Below are 19,915 nucleotides of genomic sequence, written 5' to 3' on the forward strand. Positions count from 1 at the left end.
ATAAAAAAATACAGTATAATAACTATTGATATAACATTTGCATAGCATTTACTAATACATGTATTAGGTATTATAAGTAGTCTAGTGATGATTTAAAGTATTTGTAAGGATGTGCCTAGTTTACATGCAAATACTACACCATTTTATATAAGAAACTTCAGTGTCTGATTTGGGTATCCTCAGGGGGTTCTGGAACCAATCCTTTGTGGGCACTAAGGGCTGACTATAATTTACTATGTTATACTAATGAAACAAACATGTCCATGGTGTCCCTGGGTCTTAGCCATGGGCTCTGGGATACACATATTGGACAGTCTAAGCAGTCATAGTGTCACATGCGGCCTCTGCTACAAAAACATAAAGCTGCGACACACAAAAAGACATTCCCATAATCCTTTACAGGGTCACACAGGCAGAAAGAGTCGCAGGGGATTTTAGGTCTCCCAGTGCTACAGAAAGGAGGAGCCCAACCCACAGGGTTCCAACAGCTTCCTTAGGCCCCTGACTCCACCCTGGCTACATCCCAGCCAGGTAGGCCTCGGGGTACTCAGGCCAGGGTCATTCCCCAGCTCTGAGGGAACATGGTGCCCCGGGTCCCAGGCTGAGCACCCCTCCCCAACCCTGTACCTTGCTTTGGGTCCCATTCCTTACTTCCTTTCCCACCTGACCAGGAAGGGCCCGGGCCAGGACGGCCAGGGCGGAGGAGGTGCTCCTCTCCACTCAGCTGGTCTGCTTACCCTGACCTGCTCAGCACATCTCGGCCTGGTCCTGCTCTGCCCTCCCCCTGGGCGTGGGGTTGAGGAGGATGAATCACCTGGAGGGCAGCACAGGCAGAGACTTGGTTGGAGAGACACATGGCCAGAGAAAGGGGGAGACAGAGTAGCTGACAGGGCCACAGATGCAGTGAGTAAAGCCAGGCAACCTGTCACGCAGAGACTCCCTCTCCTCAGGTATACACATAGGTCCCAGGGTCGCTGGTGCCCCTCATCTGCCTTCTCCCACCTAGAGAAGCCCACCTGGCTTGGTCTCCACATCTCTAAGCAGGCGGGTCTTCCTGGGCAAGCCCTCCCTACCCTGTCTGTAGCAGGGCAGCAGGGCCCCTGGCTGGGGCTTCTCTCCTTCTGCTCTACTGCTGGTCCTCTGGGTGGGGTAACCATACCGCCCTCCATGACCCTGTCCTGGCCCACCCTCTGTTCCCTCCTCACCCATCTCACCGGGGAGCCCACAGATGGGTTTGCCTCTCCATTCTCTCTGCAGAATAGGAGGCTGAATGAAATTCAAAGATTCCAGGACACCCTGGAGTCCCAGGTGAGAGGGGCAGGGACTGTCAGCCTAGTATCTAGTGAGGAGATGAAGACAGAGAGGGGGCAGTGACTTGCCCAAGGTCGCACAGCAAGTCAATGGCAGACTTTCAGTCAGACTGATCCTGGAGGATTCCTTTCTTGCCCTGCTCTCCAAGGAGAAGCTGGAAAAGAGGGGAACCAGGAGGGGTAGGGGTGGGCCCCAGGGCTTCGGAAAGTCACAAACTGCAGTGTGGTTAGTGAGAGGGACACCTCCAACCCCTCTCACAGGGAGATCAACAACAGGATTCCAATTCAGGAGCCCAGGCCTGGCCAAGAACCAGGCTAGGTTCCATTGAGAGGGAAAAGCTTCAAGATCCCTCCTTCCTCTGTTTCAGTACTCCCCTTTCTGTGTCTCTCCGCCTACATTTCCCTGTCTCCTCCTTGACCCCACATCTTGCTCTCTCCAGGTGGCTGGATGAATGAACCTTCTTACGGTCTAGCTCAGATCATGCTATTTAACCTGCACAAGAACCTTCTGTAACTCCTCACTGCCCACGGGAAAGTAGGAACTTCTCAGCTAGGCTTCTGTGGCTCCTCACAAACCCTGCTGAACTTTCTGGCTTTCTTTGGCATAGTTTGGTCCCCCAAAATTTCTGAGCGTGGTAGACTCTGTGCTGGGAGATGAGAACATCCCATCCCTGTCCTTGGGGATCTCCCAGGGCAGGGCCCCTCCCTCTTCCTAGAAACCAAAGAGCTTCCCCCGCCCCATCCCACCACCATCACTGGTTTTCTCCAGCCCATTTTTCTTACGGTTGATAAGAACATTATGGTTGATACAACATTCCCTCTCACACACATACACCCACACCTCCACACATGACAAGGTCCTCCGCTAGCACTGCTCTCTCCATGACTGGGTTTACCAGAGTCCACGATGCCCATTAGTGCAGAGACCACAAAGGAGCCCCTCACACACATGAAGTCATACCGCAAAATGTTATATCACTTTGTGAAAATGTACCCAGCCACACACCAACTATACATAGCCCTCAAAGACCTAGAGAGAACCACAGAGCTTGGCAAAATTGCACACACACACAACCACCACTGCCACTCGGACATCTCTTGTTCCCTACAGAAAGCATATCCTCGCACCCCAGGAGTGCCAGAGCACTGTCCCAGCTCTGCTGTGGGGGTGAGGTATGTACCCTCCCCACTCCACCCTCACTCCTCCAGGCCTTCAGCAGGCTGGAAGGGCAATCTTGACCCTTACCCTCAGGGGGCTCCCGATCTCAAAGACAAAAGAATCTGGATCAGGAAAAGCTAAATGGTGGCTCAGGAAATGCAAGGGGGTCAGCCTGTCAGGACTGGGGAAGCTCAGGGAAGGGAGAGGCCAGGGACAAGAGGGACAGGGTGACCAGATAAAATGCAGGACACCAGTTACATTTGCATTGCAGATAACCAATAAATAATTTTTAGTATAAGCATATCTCATGTATACTTACATAAAAATTTATTATGCTATGCTAAAAAATGACTTGTATATGTATTAATATATCTGAAATTCAAATCTAATTGTACTTTTTTTGGGGCTAACTCTGCCAACCCTAGCCAGGGACAGCTTCAGAGTGAACGTGGCAGAGCCAGGCCTCCAAGGCAGCGCCTGGTGGCCAGGGTTCCCCCAGACTCTTGTCTACTTAAGCCTCACACAGGCTGGAGGCTACACCCAATATCTTCTGCAATCGGCCCCTGAATGCTCATGACAGTGATGTTATTTTAGGGATAACCTTGAATCTGGTCTTCTTTATTTAAAAAGTCAATAATTTTAAAAACATGATACTTGACTATTCCAAACAAGGGTGGTGTCATCAAGATCACCGACTGGACTGCACAGATTAAGGTGTTGTAGCACCTGTATTAGGAATAAGTGGGTTAGGAGTCACACAGACCCCAGTGTAAATCCTAGCACTACCATTTACTAGCTGTGCAGCCCTGGGCAAGCCTCTGCATCTAACTGAATTTGTTTCCTTGTGTGGAAAATAAGATAATAAGAGAAGCTCCCTAGTTTGGAGGAGTCTATGAGACAATGAAGGGCAAGAGCAAAGTGTCCCCCAAAGTACACAGAGCAATGTGGGTTAAACTTGAAAACCAACAGAATCACATATCCACAAAGACACAAAACTATACACACAGATACATAAACCCACCGGCTGCAGGCTGCAGGCTGCAACCCAACATAAAGCTGCTGGTACACTGAGAACACAAACTCAGCCAGAGATGGACACAAAACCCAGTCCCACTCACCAGGACAGCCTGCAGATCAGGGTGGGATTCCTAGTAGTGGTGTCAGGGTAGTGAAAAGACAGCGGTGCCCCGTCTCCCCCATTCAAATTCAATTCAAAATTCAAACCACACAAAACTGTAAAGTAAGTGTCAAGAAGTGTAGCTGAGGTTTGAATTTTCCCATGACAACTTGTTGTTGAAACAGCAAAATCATTCCAAAAATTGTTTCTGGTTGCTGCATGCCCCTGCTTGGCAGGTGCCCTTAGCACATGCTTTTGGATTTACTGGCAGAGCGGGTCCAGTCTCTAGCTGGATTTGAGGACAAAGACTCCTCCTTTTGTCCATTCCACTGGAACTGCACCCTGCTTCTCCTTTACCTCTGAGAATTTCGGCTGCCAGAGTTTCCCCTTCCCTGGCCAGTAGGACCCCCTCTCCCTTCTCCCAGCTGTAGTCTTGGCCTAATCTCAAGACTGCTATTAGGGTCCCAGACTGGACCTTGGCCATCAACTCCCTGGTGTCCTGGGGCAAGTGGCTTCATAGCTCTGGACCCCAATTTCCCTATTTGCAAAATGGGGAGAATATGTGTGTGCTGCTCATTGTGAGGAATCAGTGAGATGCCAGGGTGGGCAGAAGCCAGCCCTAGCATTCAGGCCTCCTGACAGCCATGCAAACTTCTCCCTACAGCCCTAAAATCTCTGCCTTTCCTGGCTGAGAGGTAGGCCCCAAGGACAGCTGAATTCCTGGGGGTGGGGTGGGTTGGGGTGGGGAAAGGCAACAGAGGGAGTGGAGAACAAAGAACAACAGCAAAAAGGAAAGTGCCTTTTGGGAAGCCAGCCCTGTGGTGAGAAGAGGAGTCCCTCAGCTTGAGGAAGAAAGCAAGGAATAAAGGCATAACTGCCCCACCTCTTCCCACCTGCCCCTAGAAAGTGAGCTTCAGCCCAATTGCCCCACTCCACGTTCAAGGCCATAGTGCGCCTTGCTTGGCCTGGCAGATGTTCTCTCTGATAGTTCAAATGTGAGGCTCTGTCAAGTGTGAAATGTGCAGAAAGAGCTGTTTACAGCAACCCTGCGGGTAGTTTGGAGGTTCCTTTCCTGAAGTCAACTAGTCTTCTGAACATAAGGACTCTACAGAAAAATGGAGGCACCTGTAGAATGAAGACACTTTTGGAAAGTGGGAGCCATTCTGGTAAGTAAGGAGCTTCCTAAAGAGTATTCCATCCTGCAAAATGGAGAAACTTTCTGTGAAATGGAGTCTCTTTGATAAAAAGGCCCTTTCTGTAAGGAGAAGTTTCTGCAAAATGGAAGTGCCTTCTTCAAAGTGGAGGAACATTCTGTAAAGTGAGGAGAGTTCTATAAAGACCCTTTTGTAAAATGGATGACCTGTCTATAAATGAAGGACTCTCTGATAAAATAGAAGACTCATCTGTTAAATGGAGGAACTCTGTTTTGTAAAGTGAGGTCCCTTCTGTGAAGTGAAGGATGTTTCTATAAAATGTGGACTCTTGTGTAAAGTGAGGAACTCTGTGTAGAATGGGACAGTATAAGGCAATAGGGAATGGTGGGGACTGGGGTAAACTGGAGAGCATATGCCTCACCTAAAGTAGGGACAGAAGCTCCTCTCCTGCATCTAGTTGTCACCTTGCAGTAATGGGGTCCTGTATTGTCAGATCTTCCAATATTTCAAGAGGATCCAGAACTTCAGATTTTTATGTGAAATCCCCTAATTTTAAAAACTTTGAGCAGGCCGAATGAAACTTATGAGTCAAATTCAACTTGTGGGCCATCATACTGCAATATCTGAGTTAGATGGTCCTTAAGGCCCCCTTCCACCTCTGCTGTTTACCTCTTGCCCTATCTGACATCCTGTAGCCCTTGGGCAGCAGCCTTGTCCCCTCTCCCACTCTCTAGAAGGACGCAGTCTCCTCTGAGCCTGAGCAGTCTCAGGGAGCTGGCTCACGTAATACTTGTCAGGAGTTCCCTGAATTGGAATCTGCCTTTTGCTCTTTCTGGCCTAGTTCACCTTCTTCCCTGTGCAGGATGCCTGGAGAGCAGGGGATTATAAGAACATTGAGAAATCTCTGGAACTCAAGCTGTTTACTTTTTAGCAGAGAATATAAGGTATGGGGATTCAACTGTTTGTTGAACACTACTCTGGGCCAAGTGCTGTTTTGATGCTTTCCCATATGGCAACTTCCTAATAACCCTCTGAACTATTAGCCTTGTTTTACAGATGAGGAAACTGAGGCACAGAGAAGCAAAATAACTTGCCTGAGGATACGCAGCTAGAAGTGGTTGAGCTAGGACTGGATCCTAAGTGTGTCTGTGTCTAGAGTCACAGAACACATCTTCAGTGAATGTTTGCTGAATTGGGAAAAAAATCACATTTGGAGGTGGGGGGAGAAGACTTTCTAAAGGAGGTGGTTTTTAGTTGAGCCATCCAGGATGGAGTGTTTTTACGGGTATAGATGGACTGGGAACCATCCTGCAGACAAGGGAAGAAAAGTGGGCAAAAGTGTGGATCCTGCGGGGAGGGGGTATGGGTTAAGTGTATGTTTGAAGGGCAGAGAATCCCAGGTTTGCAAGAAGGCTCCCAGAGCAGGAAGAAGGGACAGGAAAGGCCAAAAGATGCAGGCAGGCAGGCACCTCCCCACACATACCACCAACACCACCATCGAGACACAGACCTACAGGGGGCATACAGACACAGGCACAGAAACAGATAGACCCCACTCCCGATCTACAGACTGACACACAGAAACTTCTGGAACCTCCCACAGGCTTAGATAGAGCCAAGGTGATATACAACGCATACAAACCCAAAGACACACGCAAACATACACACAGCCAAACAGAAACAAGAACATTAAGACACACACAGAACAGACCCATGGGGCAAAGATGGCCAGGCAGCCAGGCATATGCGCGCGCATGTGCGCACACACAAACCTCGAAGTCACGTGAGAGCACCAGCAGCCCATCCCTCTTCCAGTCGCTTGATTACTGTGAAGGCCTGGCCACCTCCTCCCTGCTTCTCTGGACCAGAGGCCAGAGAAGGATCGCAGGTGGTAGCTCCACTCCCCCCAGCCCGGAGGAGCTGGGGACTTCAGAGGACAGGAAGGGAAGGGAGTGGGGCTGCAGCTGGGAGTACTGGGGGCAGTAATTACCCGGTGCTGGGCTGCCACGCTGGCTGAGATTCCCCTCCCTGTGAGGCAAAGCTGCTAGGGGGATGGTCCATCTGACCCCTGCCTTGACCTCAGGGACCCCAACACCCACCCATCTGTCTTCCCATCCACCAGAGGCCTGGTCAAATCTGAGAGTTGGAGACTGAGGGATTATGGGGAAAAAAGGTAGATAATAAGAGAAAGACATTGGGACAAGGAGGGAGAAGACAGAAAAACTACAGAGACCTAGAGATAGATATAAAGGAAGACAGAAAAAGGAGGGACAAGTCAGAAGGGAAACAGAGACAAAGAGGTCCACATAGGGTGTGGGAGTCAGTGAGGGATACAGGTCCAGAGAGGTAAAGGGGCAGGGACAAAGAGGGCAGACCAAGGCCATTTGTTGAACATGGCATGAAGTGACTTGCCCAAGGTCACATGAAACTTTAGAAAGTGGCAGACCTGGGGCTGGAGGGCTCTTCCCACCACCAGCCCCTGCCAGAGACACGGGGCCCAAACGGAGACCCCCGAGGGAATTCTTCAGAGAGAGAAGCAGTCAGGGAGATTGGGAGCTGCTCCCTAAGAGATGCACAGGGAAGGAGACCCAGCCTTCCTTGCCCCTGCCCCACGGCCCGGGGTGGGGGAGGGGCCGCATCCACACCTGGAAAGCATTAGGTAGGGAGGCCCGGCCTAGGGGAGCTGGGAAGAAGCTGGAGGGGGTTCACGGAAGGTGATGGTGAAGGCGAAGGCGGTAGTATGGGCGGCAGCAGCCTGGGCCTAGCAGGCCTGGGTGGAAGGGCTTCTATGCCAGCTGTAGCTCCCAGGGGCCAGTCCTGCTAGTTCTGCCTTTCCCGCTTTCCACAGGCGCCTTCCCTCCGTGCCTTAACCCCTTCCCTGCAGGGGCCACGAGAAGCGCCACAGAGGGCTAAAAGCTGCTGGCACAGGAGGGCCTGCTGATCCCTCTCAGCCTCAGCCACACACCTGTGCCCCTCACCCTCCTGCCCTCACTCTGGGGCCCAGACAGGCACATCTGATGCCCTGTTGGGCGCTGTCACCTAGATGTCCTGTTTTCAGGCTCCGCAGACTCAGTGTATCCTGAACACACCCCTTCCCCAGCCCCAGGTCTGCTCCTCCCCTGGCTTTCTCCACCCCAGCAAGGGCACCTCCATCCACCCAGTTGCCAAAGTCTGAGGCTGGGCTTTCTCCACGACTCCTTCCTCTCCCTCAACTCAAATTCCAGCCGGGCCCCAAGTCCTATAGACTTAACTCCTCATTCATTCCAGAATCCATATACTTCCCCCGCCCCAGCCTCCTAACTGGTTTCCCTCCCATCCTCAGGGCCCTCCACAAGGCATTCTCCACACCACAGCCAGCTTTCGGAAAACACAGCCCCCTTCCATTTCTTCAGCCTTGTGAAGGGCTCCTCTTGTCTTCAGGCTGAACTCCAAATTTCTGAGCACAAGGACAAGGAAGGCCTAGCTCTTGAATGCTTCCCTGCCCCCACCCTCCAGCCACAATGGCCTCTTGTCTGTTCCTCGAAAGTGCTCTCTTCCGCCTGGGGCTTTGGCACATGTTGTTCCTGTGGCCTGAACTGCTTTTCTGCTTCTCCCTACCTCTGGACTCCTATTTATCCTTCGGGTCTCAACTCAAGCGTCCTCTTTTGCCTGCCTGCCCCCCTCCCCGCCACCATGTGTTCCTGCATCATCTGTGCTTGGAATTACTTGTAGTGTGTCTTTCCTGTTAGGTATGAGCTCCATGAGGACAGGGATTGTGCCTGTCTTGTTGCCCACCCAGCACCTAGCACGGGGCTTAGCACATGGTAGTCACTCAACAGACACAAGTTAAATATAGAAATGCCCTCCTTACTCCCCTCTTTCACTCTCCCTTACTCTATCACCAAGTATTATTGATGCCATATTATATGCCAGGCAAATATGATGAGGTGTTACAAATGGGGAAACTAAGACCCTGAGAGGGGAAGGGAGGCCTGGAGGGACAGTGAGCCAAGGCAGAGGCAGCAGGGCTGGGGCTCCTTCAGCTACTGCCCTTCAGCTTTGTCTCCAGCCTGGTGTCCTGAGGCACCTTTTGGAGGTGTGATGCCTTCCAGGTTCAAGGAACTGGGCACTGGAGCCCCGAGAGGCTGGACTCACTGCTCCAAAGATGTTTGCTCTCTCTCCAGATGAGGGAATTTAATTCTGCAGCAGGGCTAGCCAATGGCAGACTGCGCTTCCTGCCCTCATTCCAGACAGGTCCTAGCCCCACCCAGCCAGCGTCTGGCCAGCTCCACATCTGCCTAAGGCATTTAGCTAACTGGCCCCCAGAAAGCCATGTCTGTCTAGGGCATTGTTAGCTGCCACTCACCCTTGAGGGAGCAGGCAGCCCCAGCCGGGCCCTCCCCAGGGACAGAGGCCCCTGAAAGGGCTGAGGAGTAGGGGTGCCAACCATCTGCAACTTGGAAACTTCAATTCTTTTAGTCCTGCCTGGGGAAGTCCTTTTCCCAGATACCCAGAGTCTTTACATTTTGTTGTGTTTGTTTGGAATGCTCCAGCTGACTAGGAACCAAATCTGGGTCTTTTCCCCAGACACTCCCCTAGAATCTCAAACTACTGCACTCCAAAAATTCCCAGCAGAGCCACCACTGCCTCCTGCCCAAAGCCCCCTCTTCTTTCCATCAGCAACCCCCCTCTATGACCCCCCAGGATGCCCTCAATGGGGTTAATATTGAAGGAGCCACACAAATTTACTTTACTGATGTTTGATTTGCTTTTCAGGAGCACTCCCTCAGTTCTTTGCAATAGCCAGTTACCCTGGGTGTCTGTAAAATGGGTCTGAGCTTCATGCAAATATGCTTTAAAAACTGCTTTCCTTCCCCAAAAAGGTTTTTTTTTTTTTTTTGAGACAGGGTCTTGCTCTGTTACAGGCTAGAGTGCAGTGGCATCATCATAGCTCACTGCAACCTCAAACTCCTGGGTTCAAGTGATCTTCCTGCCTCAGCCTCCCCAGTAGCTCGGACTACAGGCGCATGCCACCATGCCTGGCTAATTTTTTCTATTTTTCATAGAGATTAGGTCTTGCTATATTGCTCAGACTGGTCTTGAACTCCTGGCCTCAAGTGATCCTCCCAGCCTCCCAAAGTGCTGGGATTACAGGCACAGGTGTGAGCCACTGCAGCCCTGGCCAAAGGCATTTCTAAGGCAAAGTTTGTGCAAGTAATGAATGATCCACCTGAGGGTTACTCTGCTACCCTCAATGTCTGTTTCAAGGATGGGACTGGCCCTCAGAACCATGCATACTCTCTCCATGAACCACTGGGTGGTCCACGGTATACATTGGTGGTGAAAACTCCCAAATATCTCTGGCCTAGACTTTTCTTCTGAGCTTTCCTATCCACCTGCAAAAACTGCTGGGATGTGCCCCCAGGCCTCTCAAACACAACTTGTCTCAATTACAATTGACTGTCTTCCCCCAAACCTGCTCCTTCTCTTGTATGTAGATGGCTCTACTAGCATCCACCAGGTCCTTGTAGTTAGTTTCAGAAAAAAACCTGGAGCCATCCTGGACTCCCTGCCTGTCTCCCTGCTTCCACCCTTGCACCCCTTCCATCCGTACTCCACATGCAGCTATGGGGAACTTCCAAACACCCACATCTGAGCCTATCAGTCCCCTGTTAATAATTTCTCTTTGCCCTCAGGAAAAAGTCCCTTCACCAGCCTTATCGTTCTGCTCCATATCTCCCAATACCAGCCCTGTCCCCCAGTGCCAGTGTCCCATGTCTTGGTGCCTTTGCTCCCACTGAACCTTACCTTAACTGCCCTCCATGTCCCTCTCTAGCTCTACAAACCCTTTCTTTCTTTTTTTTTTTCAGCCAGCTGTTTCTGATTACAAACCCTTTCTTGACACCCCTCTAGAGTCCTTCCTTAGGGAGAGGCCTTGCGCTGGGCACTGGATGATGCCAGGGTTTCCTCTGCCTAGAATCCCAGAACTGCAACTGCCTTCCAACTTAAACTGCCAAATGGCAGCCATTCATGAGAGCTGGGAGGGTAAATTGAGGCAGCCAGTGTTTGTGTTTATGTGGGTGAGAGGTTGACTTACACTCCCTTTGGGCTTGGGAGTAAGTTGAGGGAAGCCCACATAGGGCCCTGGGACAAAGGCCTTAAAGGGGGAGGCCCATGCATTCTCTGGACCCTAATGATGCTGACTCACCGTAGCACCCATGGCTAAATCACTGCCTCTATCTACCCAAAAGAACGAAAGACGTTCTATAAAAAGGACATCTGCACTCGAATGTTTATAGCAGCACAATTCACAATTGCAAAGATGTGGAAACAACCCAAGTGTCCATCAATACATGAGTGGATTAATAAAGTGTGGTATATGTATACCATGGAGTACTATTCGGCCACAAAAAACAATGGTGATCTAGCACCTCTTGTGTTATCCTGGACAGAGCTGAAGCCCATTCTACTAAGTGAAGTATCCCAAGAATGGAAAAACAAGCACCACATGTACTCACCACCAAATTGGTACTAACTGATCAACACTTCTGTGCACATATAGTAATGACATTCATCCGGTGTTGGGCAGGTGGGAAGGGGGAGGAGGGGGTATATTCACACCTAATGAGTGCGGTGTGCACTGTCTGGGGGATGGACACCCTTGAAGCTCTGACTTGGATGGGGCAAGGGCAATACACGTAACCTAAACATTTGTACCCCCATAATATTCTGAAATAAAAAAGAAAAAAAATCACTGCCTCTCTGAGCCTCTACTGCCCCATCTGGAAAATGGGCATAATAATTGTCCCCCAATCATCAGGAATCAGGATAACTAAAAGAGAAAGCACTTTGAAGCAATTGAAAGCTCTGTACATGGATTAGATATAATTATTATTTTAAAAGCCTCCCCACCACCCCCAAGATGGGCCACTGGGCCCTAAGGATGGTGATTCAGTAAAGGCCTCAGCAGTCTGAGGGAGGAAGCCAGAAGGCACACGGAAATCTTAACATGTGGACTAAAATGTTTCAACCCTTTAATTGAAGCTCAGGAAACCCTTTCTCTCTCTCCTACACACACACCCTACAACCGCCAATCCTGCCCTCTTAGGCCCAATTATAGGCAAGTCCCATGGAGAGAGAAGCAAGTCACTTGTGCCTACCCCTGGGCTGACTGGGCAGTGGGGGAGGAGGGCCTCTCACAACCCATGCTGCTGTGAATCACATGGCCCAGTGCCCGCCTTGTCAGGGCCTGAGTAATTCCTCCACCTCCTCTTCAGAAGGTTTTTCTCTCTTCTTATTTTTCAATTTAATTTGACTTTCAAAAACTCTTGCTTTCTGAGGATTGATACTATGCTGCAGGCTTTACAACCAGTATCTCACAGACTCCTCATGGCACTCACTTTCCCTTCTCAGGAAACTGAGGTCCAGAGAAGGGAAGTCACTCACCCAGGGTCACATAGTGAGTGAGTTAGGAATGGTTGGATGGGAGGCCAGGTCCTTCCCTGACATCCTTCTTATTCCCAATCCTCATCTTGATTTAAAAAAAAAAAGAGAGACACTCACCATACAATTATAGAGGCGGGGACTTCGTTGGGGAAAAGGATCCTGGGAACTTCGTGTTTCTTTTTTGGGGAGGGGAGTGGTTTAGGAAGAGTATTATGATTTTCAATTTGAAAGGATTGGTGGATTGGAAAGGCATGCTCAGAATCACTACCATATATTGATCAGAGAGGCCAGAGGGACACTACCCAGCTACTGACTGCCAGACCAAAAGTATCTGGAGGGCAGGAATTCAGTGTCCTTCTCTTAGGCAATAGTTACTGAGGGCCTACTATGTACTACTCCTTTAGTATCTGTTCAGGCATTTATTCAACAAGGATTTATTGAGCACCTACTGTGTGCTAGGCACTGCACTAGTCGCTGGGGATACAATAGTGAGCAAAACAGATATAATCCTCTTGCCCTCATGGAGCTCACATTCTAGTGGAGGAAGACAGGCACTAAACAAGCAGACACACACAATAAGATAGTTGAAAATGTACTAAGTGCCAGGATGGAAGCACACTGGTAGCTGCAATGTAGACTCACAAATGGCCCTATCTAAAGTGGTCAGGGAAGGTATCTTGGAGGAGGTGACATTTGAGCTGAGACCTGAAAGATGACAAGCAAGCCAGGTGGAAGTCTGGGGGAAGAGCTACCAGGCAGAGTGAAAAGCAAATGCAAAGGCCCTGTGGTGGGAGTGCTTATGGTGTGTTTTGGGATCTGAAAAAAGGCCCTGCAGTAAAGGAGTGAGTAGCCTGCTTCACATAGTGTCTGTCAAGGTGAGTTTGGAAAGCCAGCAGAAGCAACATGTAGGGTAGGGTGTTAAGGGCCTGTTTTCAGCTGGCTATCTCCAGCCCACACCAAGGAAGCTCTCTGAAATCTCTCAAGAGGTTCCATGACTAGCCCAAGGTCATGACAGCAGCAAGGGGCACATCCTGCACAGGCTTTATGCTTCACTACTGCTACCTGGTGCTGGGCCACAGTCCCAAAGACCTGTGGAGCCTTGGATGTGAGCCCTGGGAGTCCCCAGAGGCTCAACAACTCCTTCATTCCCAGTAAAAGGCAGGGCAGACATACAATCCTTTTCTTCCATGGCTCCTGGGTGCAGGCCCACATGAGAATGTCCCCAGATGGGGGAGGTCCTGCTGGGCTGCTCTGGTCTGTATAGTGCAAAGGCCTTCCCAGGTAGAGGTGTGGCCCCAGCCTGACCTAGAGCTGCTCCCCGCCTGTTCAAACTGAAGAAACCATCCTGATTTCTCCTCACAAAACAATCTTGTGGCCCTGCACCTCTCTAGCTCTGTTACAAGTGGCTTCTGCCCTGCTGACACTTCTGCTGTCTCCCTACCTACCAGTACCCCCAGCGCTCTCCTCCAGCCTGACTCCCAAGGCCCGCCTGTTCCACCTTTCTCTCTCATCAGCACCTTCTACTCCCTCCTTCCCTTGTCCTCCCACCACACACACCTGGCAAAACCCCAACCTTGGATCAATCCACCATCCTTCTTTTTTTCCACTCACACTCCAAGCCTGCTGAATAGTACAGGAGAAAATCACATAAGCAGAAGGCTTGGCATTACTTTTGTGGTCTCCAGCCTCAGTTTGGGGAAGCGGAAAGACCACAGACTTTGGACACAAATACATCTGGTTCTGAATCCTGGCTCCATACTGGCTGTGTGACCTTGGGCAAGTTACTTAACTTCTCTGAGTCTCAGTTCTCCTCCCCTACAAAATGGGACTAATAATATCTACTTCATAGAGGGCTCCTGAAGTTGAAATGAAAATCCATGTAAAGCACCTAGTCCAGTGCCTGACACAACGTAGATGCTTGAAAAATGGAAGAAATTCCTTCTTTTCTCTGATTCCCCCAACGAATCCCTGGTTCCCCCAACCAAATACCCGTTGTTGCCTTGCAACCCTGCCCCTTTTTCTTGGAGTGCTCCCTCTCCCATTAACCTCAGCAGACAGAAGAGAAGGGTGTCAGAGAGGTTGAGGGGCATAAGGGACAGAGAGAAGAAACAGGGATAGTGGTTGAAAGGACTGGACGGAGGGCCAAGGGGCGGGGGTGGGGGATGAAGGGACCCGGAGGGCCCTGGTGAGAGGGCCAGCCCTGAGGTGGGGCTCAGAGGGCCCGAGAACAAGAACCCACTCCCAGCACCAGGCCCGTGGCCCGGGCTCCCATGCTCCCTCAATCACTCACCAGGCCGAGGCTGTGATCCCTCCAGGTGGTAGGAGAAGCGCAGGGCCCGATGGTGCTGTGGACTGGGGCCGCAGGGCAAGACCCGGGGCCCTGGAGCAGCGCCCAGGCTGGCGTCCGAGGGTCCGGAAAACTGGGGATCCAGGGAGCTGCCGAGAGCTGAGCCTGAGCCCCTGCGCACCGGCAGTCCAGGCTCCGAGGTTCCAGGGTCCGAGTCGGCATAGGCCGGTGGAGCGGAGCCCGGGGGGTTCGCGGCCGGGTGTTCGGGCTCAGAAGGCCCGGGGCCCCCCAGGGCTCGGTGGCCATGCATGGTCCGGGCCTGGGCGCGGGGCCCGGGCTCCCCGCTTGGCTCCAGCTCCTCGGGCGGAGGCGCGGGCGGAGGAGGCCGGGCGCCCGGCGGAGCAGCGGCCTCAGGCTTGGGGGGCGGGGCTGCGGGCTCAGCCCCACTGCGGAGACTCGAGCTCCCAGCCCGGGCCCGGGCCAGCAGCCGTTGCAGCGGTGGCAGTAGCAGCAGCAGCCGCGGCCACCGCCGCTGCCGTGCCAGGCATCGCCGGCCCCGGCCCCGCTCCGGGAGGGCTCGGCAAGGCCGGGGGCCCGCTGGGGAGCGCTGTGAGGCTGCGGTTGGGCGAGGGTCGGAGGGTTACGCTGGGCGCGGGCTCTCCTGTGACCAGGGAGCCACTTCCGTGGCCTCGGGGCGAGTGGTTGGTCGGATCCGAGTGCGGGGGGTCTCTTCTTTCTCCCCAACGGGAATCGATCTGGGCTCTCCTGGCTGGTCGGAAAGGGTTCTTCCTCCCGCCGCAGCGGAGACTGGGGCGGAGGAGAGGAGAGGAGAGGGAGGGGAGGGGAGGGAAGAGAGGACGGCGGTGGCTGGGGGCGCGCGTGTGTGCCGCGCGCCTGGGCTGCGGAGCTCGCCTTCAGCCAGTCCTCCCAGACGATGCTCCAGCCGCGGGGGCAGGGGATCGGCCTGGGCCAGGCTCCACCGTCCTCGCCAGCCTCAGCTTGAGTCTCGGCGGCGGCGGGCGGGAAGGAGCCCTAGGAAGGGGGATGGGCAGGCGGGAGCCGTGGCTGAGACAGCCGCAGCCACAGCGGCGCTGGGACCCAGTTGCCGGGGCCCCGCCCCTTCGCCCCGGATTAGCGCTTGACCACGCCCCCTCGCACGGTCCCGCCTCACTTCTCGCATTGATGGCGCTCCAGGCCTTCCTTATGCCCCTTAAAAATTCCCCCCCAGCCTGCCTTCCCCATTTCTCCCTGGTCCCACACCGTCAAGTCTCTGGGCTCAATCCCCCAAATCTGCCCTTCCATCCTATCTCAGGTCTTTCTCCCGTCACCCGGCCTTTTTTTTTTTGAGACAGTCTTGCTCTGTCGACTGGGCTAGAGTGCCGTGGCGTCATTGTAGCTCACAGCAACCTCAAACTCCTGGGCTCAAGGAATCCTCCTGCCTCAGCCTCCTGAGTAGCTGGGACTACAGGTGCGGGCCACCATACCTGGCTAATTTTTCTATTTTTAGTAGAGACTGGGTCTCACTCTTGCTCAGGCTGGTCTTGAACTCCTGAGCTCAAGCGATCCTCCCGCCTGGCCTCCCAGAGTGCTAGGATTACAGGCGTGAGCCACCGCGCCTGGCCCTCCCCTCACTGTTTCTTCTCTTTTCCAGAAGCCTTTCCACATGTTCCAGAGTTTCCTGGGGCTTGACTTATAGAGGACCTGTCTCTGATACTCTTCACTCTGCTCAGACCAGACATCATGATCCGTGTCACTCTCTTACCAATAGCCTCAGTTCCTTTGTCTGTCGCATCTGCCTGGCAATATCCCAACCTTAGATTAGTCCAACTGTCCTCCTTTTCCATGCCTGTGCCCAGGCAGCTAAACACTGCTGAAGGAAACTGTTCAACCTCACAGATTTGTGCCACTATAAACCCATGGTTCCCAGCTTCTACCAGGCCCTCCGTGCTGACCCACAACCCTACTAGTCAGCTCTTTCTCCCATCCTCCACTGCGGCCATTTCAAACCTTCTCCCCTCCCCTCAAACCTTCAACTTCTCTGCCTCCTAACTCTCTGCAGATAACCCTACCTCCTACTTCACAGAGTAAACAGAAGCCACCAAAAAGGAAGCTCTTGACTTCTTGCCACCAAGCCTAGGAATTCATCTTTGCTCCTTCCCATCAGCATCTAAACATACGCAGGTCTCTTCCATCTAAAAAAAAATAAACAATTAACCAAGAACTCTCCCTTTCCAACCACCTCCCTCTCTCTTCTCTTTTCTACAAACTTCTCAAAAGAGTTGCCTGCACTCAACTGTCTTCATTTTCCCACCTCCCACTTATTTTTCCACCCACTACAATCTGCCTCCACTACTTGCTTGAAACTGCTCTCTCATCAAGGTCTGCCATGGCCTTTGTCACTAAATGCAATAGAATCTTTTCAGAGGTTATCCTACTTGGCTTGTTGGTAGCATCTGGCACTGGTGACCACTCCCTCCTCCTTAAACCACTTCCATGACACTGCACTTTTTCCTTGTTTTTTTCCCCTACATCCTTGGTAATTCCCTTTTACTTTCCAGGCTCCTCTTTGTCCAACCCTCAGCGTTGGCTCTCTTTAGGGCTTTGGCCTGAATTCTCTTGTCTTCTCTCTCTATGCTCTTTCCTTCCATTATCTCATTTGCTCCCATGACTTCAGTTATCATCTCTTTGCTGATGACTCTCAAATTGATACCTCAAGACCAGGTATTTCTCTACACCCATGCATTCAGCTGGTTACGAGACAGCTCTACCTGTATATTCCAGAAACACCCAAAACCTCAACTTCTCCCCAGCTCGAGGCATCTTCCTCCCAACCTGTTTGTCCTTCTTTGTACCTTACCTTAGTGAATGACCCTAGTCGAAGCAGAAGCCTGAGCTACACCCCAGATTCTTCTCTCCTCTACCCCCTGCCACACACAATCACCAAGTCCCATCATTTTTACCTCCTGACTAGCTTCCAAGTCTATTTATGTAGTCTCTGCATTTCTGCTGCCACTACCCTAGTTTAGGCCAGCACCAATTTCTAAACTGCAAAACTCTCACAGTCTCCCTCTTACAGTCTTGTTCTCTAGAATCTATTCTCTACACTATAGGCAGTGCAGTGTGTATCTTTTCAAAAGGTAAATCAAATCATACCACTCCCATGTTTAGAACCCTTTGATGAGTCTCCACTGGCTCAAAAGGAAAGCTACCTTCCTTAACAGGGAAGGCTAAGCTGGCTCTTCAGGATCAGCCTTTTCAGACTCCATGTTGAAATTCTTAGACTGTTCCTTAGTCTCTCTAGCTTCCGAGTTTTTGCATATGCTGTTGCCTCTGTGTGAAACTCTCTCCACATCTCCCCAATTCCAATTCATTTATTCTTCAGATCTCAGCTCATTCAATGAATGTCTTTTGAGCACACACTATGAGGCACTAGCTATGCTATAGTGAATAAGACAGACATGAACAAGATAGTTGTGGACAACTCTGCCCTCAGAGTTTGCAGTCTGGTACTGGAGAGGATGTGAAATAAACAAACACATAATTACAACACATAAACACACATAATTACAAATTGTGATATGGCTGTAAAGGGACAGAACAGGGTGACAGGAAAAGAGAATAACTAGGTGGGGGTGATTTAGCCTGAGGGGTCAGGCAAGGCCTGGCATTTAAGCTGAACTGTGAAGGAGTGGGAGTCAGCAGATGAGTGGAGGCAAAAGTGTTCCAGGCAGAGGACACAGCAAGTGGGAAAGCCCTGAGGAGAATGCGAAATGGAATAAGCTATAGGAAGGCCAGTGGAGCTGAATAGTGCACTGAGGGCAAGAAGGGTGGGATATGAGGTCGAAGAGGTAGGCAGGGGCCAGATTATGTAGGGATTTCTAGGCCATGGTAAGGAGAATGGATTTTATCCTACAAGCAATGAAAAGATTAAAGTGGTGCTTTTAAATGTGGGTCAAACAGGAGAAGGTAGTGAAATCAATTTGAGAAAAGAGTAGAAGATATCAGAGTGTATCATAGGATCATGTAGGAAGGGTATGTTTCATAAAACTTTTCAGTTTGTACCATATGTAAACTGGATCATGAGGAAACAGTATCTTTTTTGGAGAGTCTTCACATCCAAAAAATGCTGAGATACACATTGAAAGATTTTAAGCTTGGGGTTGACAGGGTATATTTAACATTTTAAAAAGATGACTTTGCTGTGGATTGGATTGGATGTGGAAAGATTAGGAACCTACTGCAGTCAGAAATGATGGTGAGTTGACTAAGGTGGTGGCAGTGGAGATGGAGAAAGGCAGACATTGGAGAGATATTTAGAATTGAGAGGCCTTGGTGTGGAGGCTTGGAAGAGGGAAGGAGAGGGAGGAATCAAGGGTAACTCCAAGGGATCTGGTGATGGTGGGGCCAGTCACTCGTTGAGATGAGGAAGACAGAAAGAAAAACAGGTTTCCAGGGGAAGATCAAGAGTTCAGTTTTGGATATGTTAACCTGGACATGCCCCTTCACATATCCAAGTGGAGAAGTCAAGTAGATAGTTGTATATACATCCCAGGGGAGAGGTCTGTGATTCAAAAATAAATGAGAGTTGTCAGCATAGAGATGGCATTAAAAGTCACAAGAATAGAAAAAATCAGCCTGAAACAGAGCAAAGATTAAGAAAGGAAGAGGATCCATGACTGAGCTCTGAGGAACTCCAACTTTATAGGTGGATAAAGGGGTGGGAGTTGGCAAAGAGAATGAGAAAGATGTAATGAGGTAGGGATGTAACTAGGAGTGTGCCAGGGATGTTTCAAGAGTCCTGAGAAGTCGAGTAAGATGAGATTGAAAAGGGTCCATTGGATATTGCAACATAGATATCACTGGTGACATTCATAGGAGTAGTTTTGCGGGAGTAGTGGAGGTGAACATCAGAATGGAGGAACAGTGAATGGATACACCACTGATTGAAGGTAAATTAATATAATCACTCTAGGAAAAGTTGGGCATTTTCTAGTAAAGCTGAACAATGCACACACTCTATGATCCAGCAGTTCTAGGTATATCTCCCAGAGCAGCAGTTCTCACGGTGTGGTCTGGGCAGTCTGTGTGTCTGGGGTGGGGTGTAGTGGGGAGGAGCAAAACGATATTATTAGTATGATTTTATTTGCTTTTTTTTACTCTTATTCTCTCAAGAATGTAGAGTGGAGTTTTCCAGAGGCTACATGACATGTGATATCACAACAGATTGAATGCAGAAGCAGATATGAGAATCCAGCTGTCTTCTATTAAGCCATACAGTAAAGAGACTTACAAAAATGTAAAACAATGCCACTCTTCTCACTAAATTCTTTTTGTTTTGGAAAATATAGTTATTTTTCATAAAAATATGTTATGTTAAATGTAATGGGTTTATTATTGTTATTTTAAAATTAATATAAACTTTTTCAGTTTTAACTTCGAATATGGCAAATATCAGTTGATATA

The 19,915-nt window shown here is 50.6% G+C and overlaps 1 protein-coding gene across 1 annotated transcript in view; it reads right to left on the reverse strand.

The window, feature by feature from the left end:
* The window catches only part of FGD1 (FYVE, RhoGEF and PH domain containing 1), a 41,219-nt gene extending 26,457 nt beyond the window's left edge, over positions 1 to 14,762 (reverse strand). Inside the window, exon 1 of the mRNA XM_012661622.1 lies at positions 14,456 to 14,762. Coding sequence (XP_012517076.1) covers positions 14,456 to 14,762 — 307 coding nt within the window. The remainder of the gene's footprint in view (positions 1 to 14,455) is intronic.
* Between the last annotated feature and the right edge of the window lie 5,153 nt (positions 14,763 to 19,915).

This window comes from Propithecus coquereli, unplaced genomic scaffold, assembly GCF_000956105.1.
Source record: "Propithecus coquereli isolate 6110/MARCELLA unplaced genomic scaffold, Pcoq_1.0 Scaffold728, whole genome shotgun sequence".
In the NCBI taxonomy this organism is placed as follows: domain Eukaryota; kingdom Metazoa; phylum Chordata; class Mammalia; order Primates; family Indriidae; genus Propithecus; species Propithecus coquereli.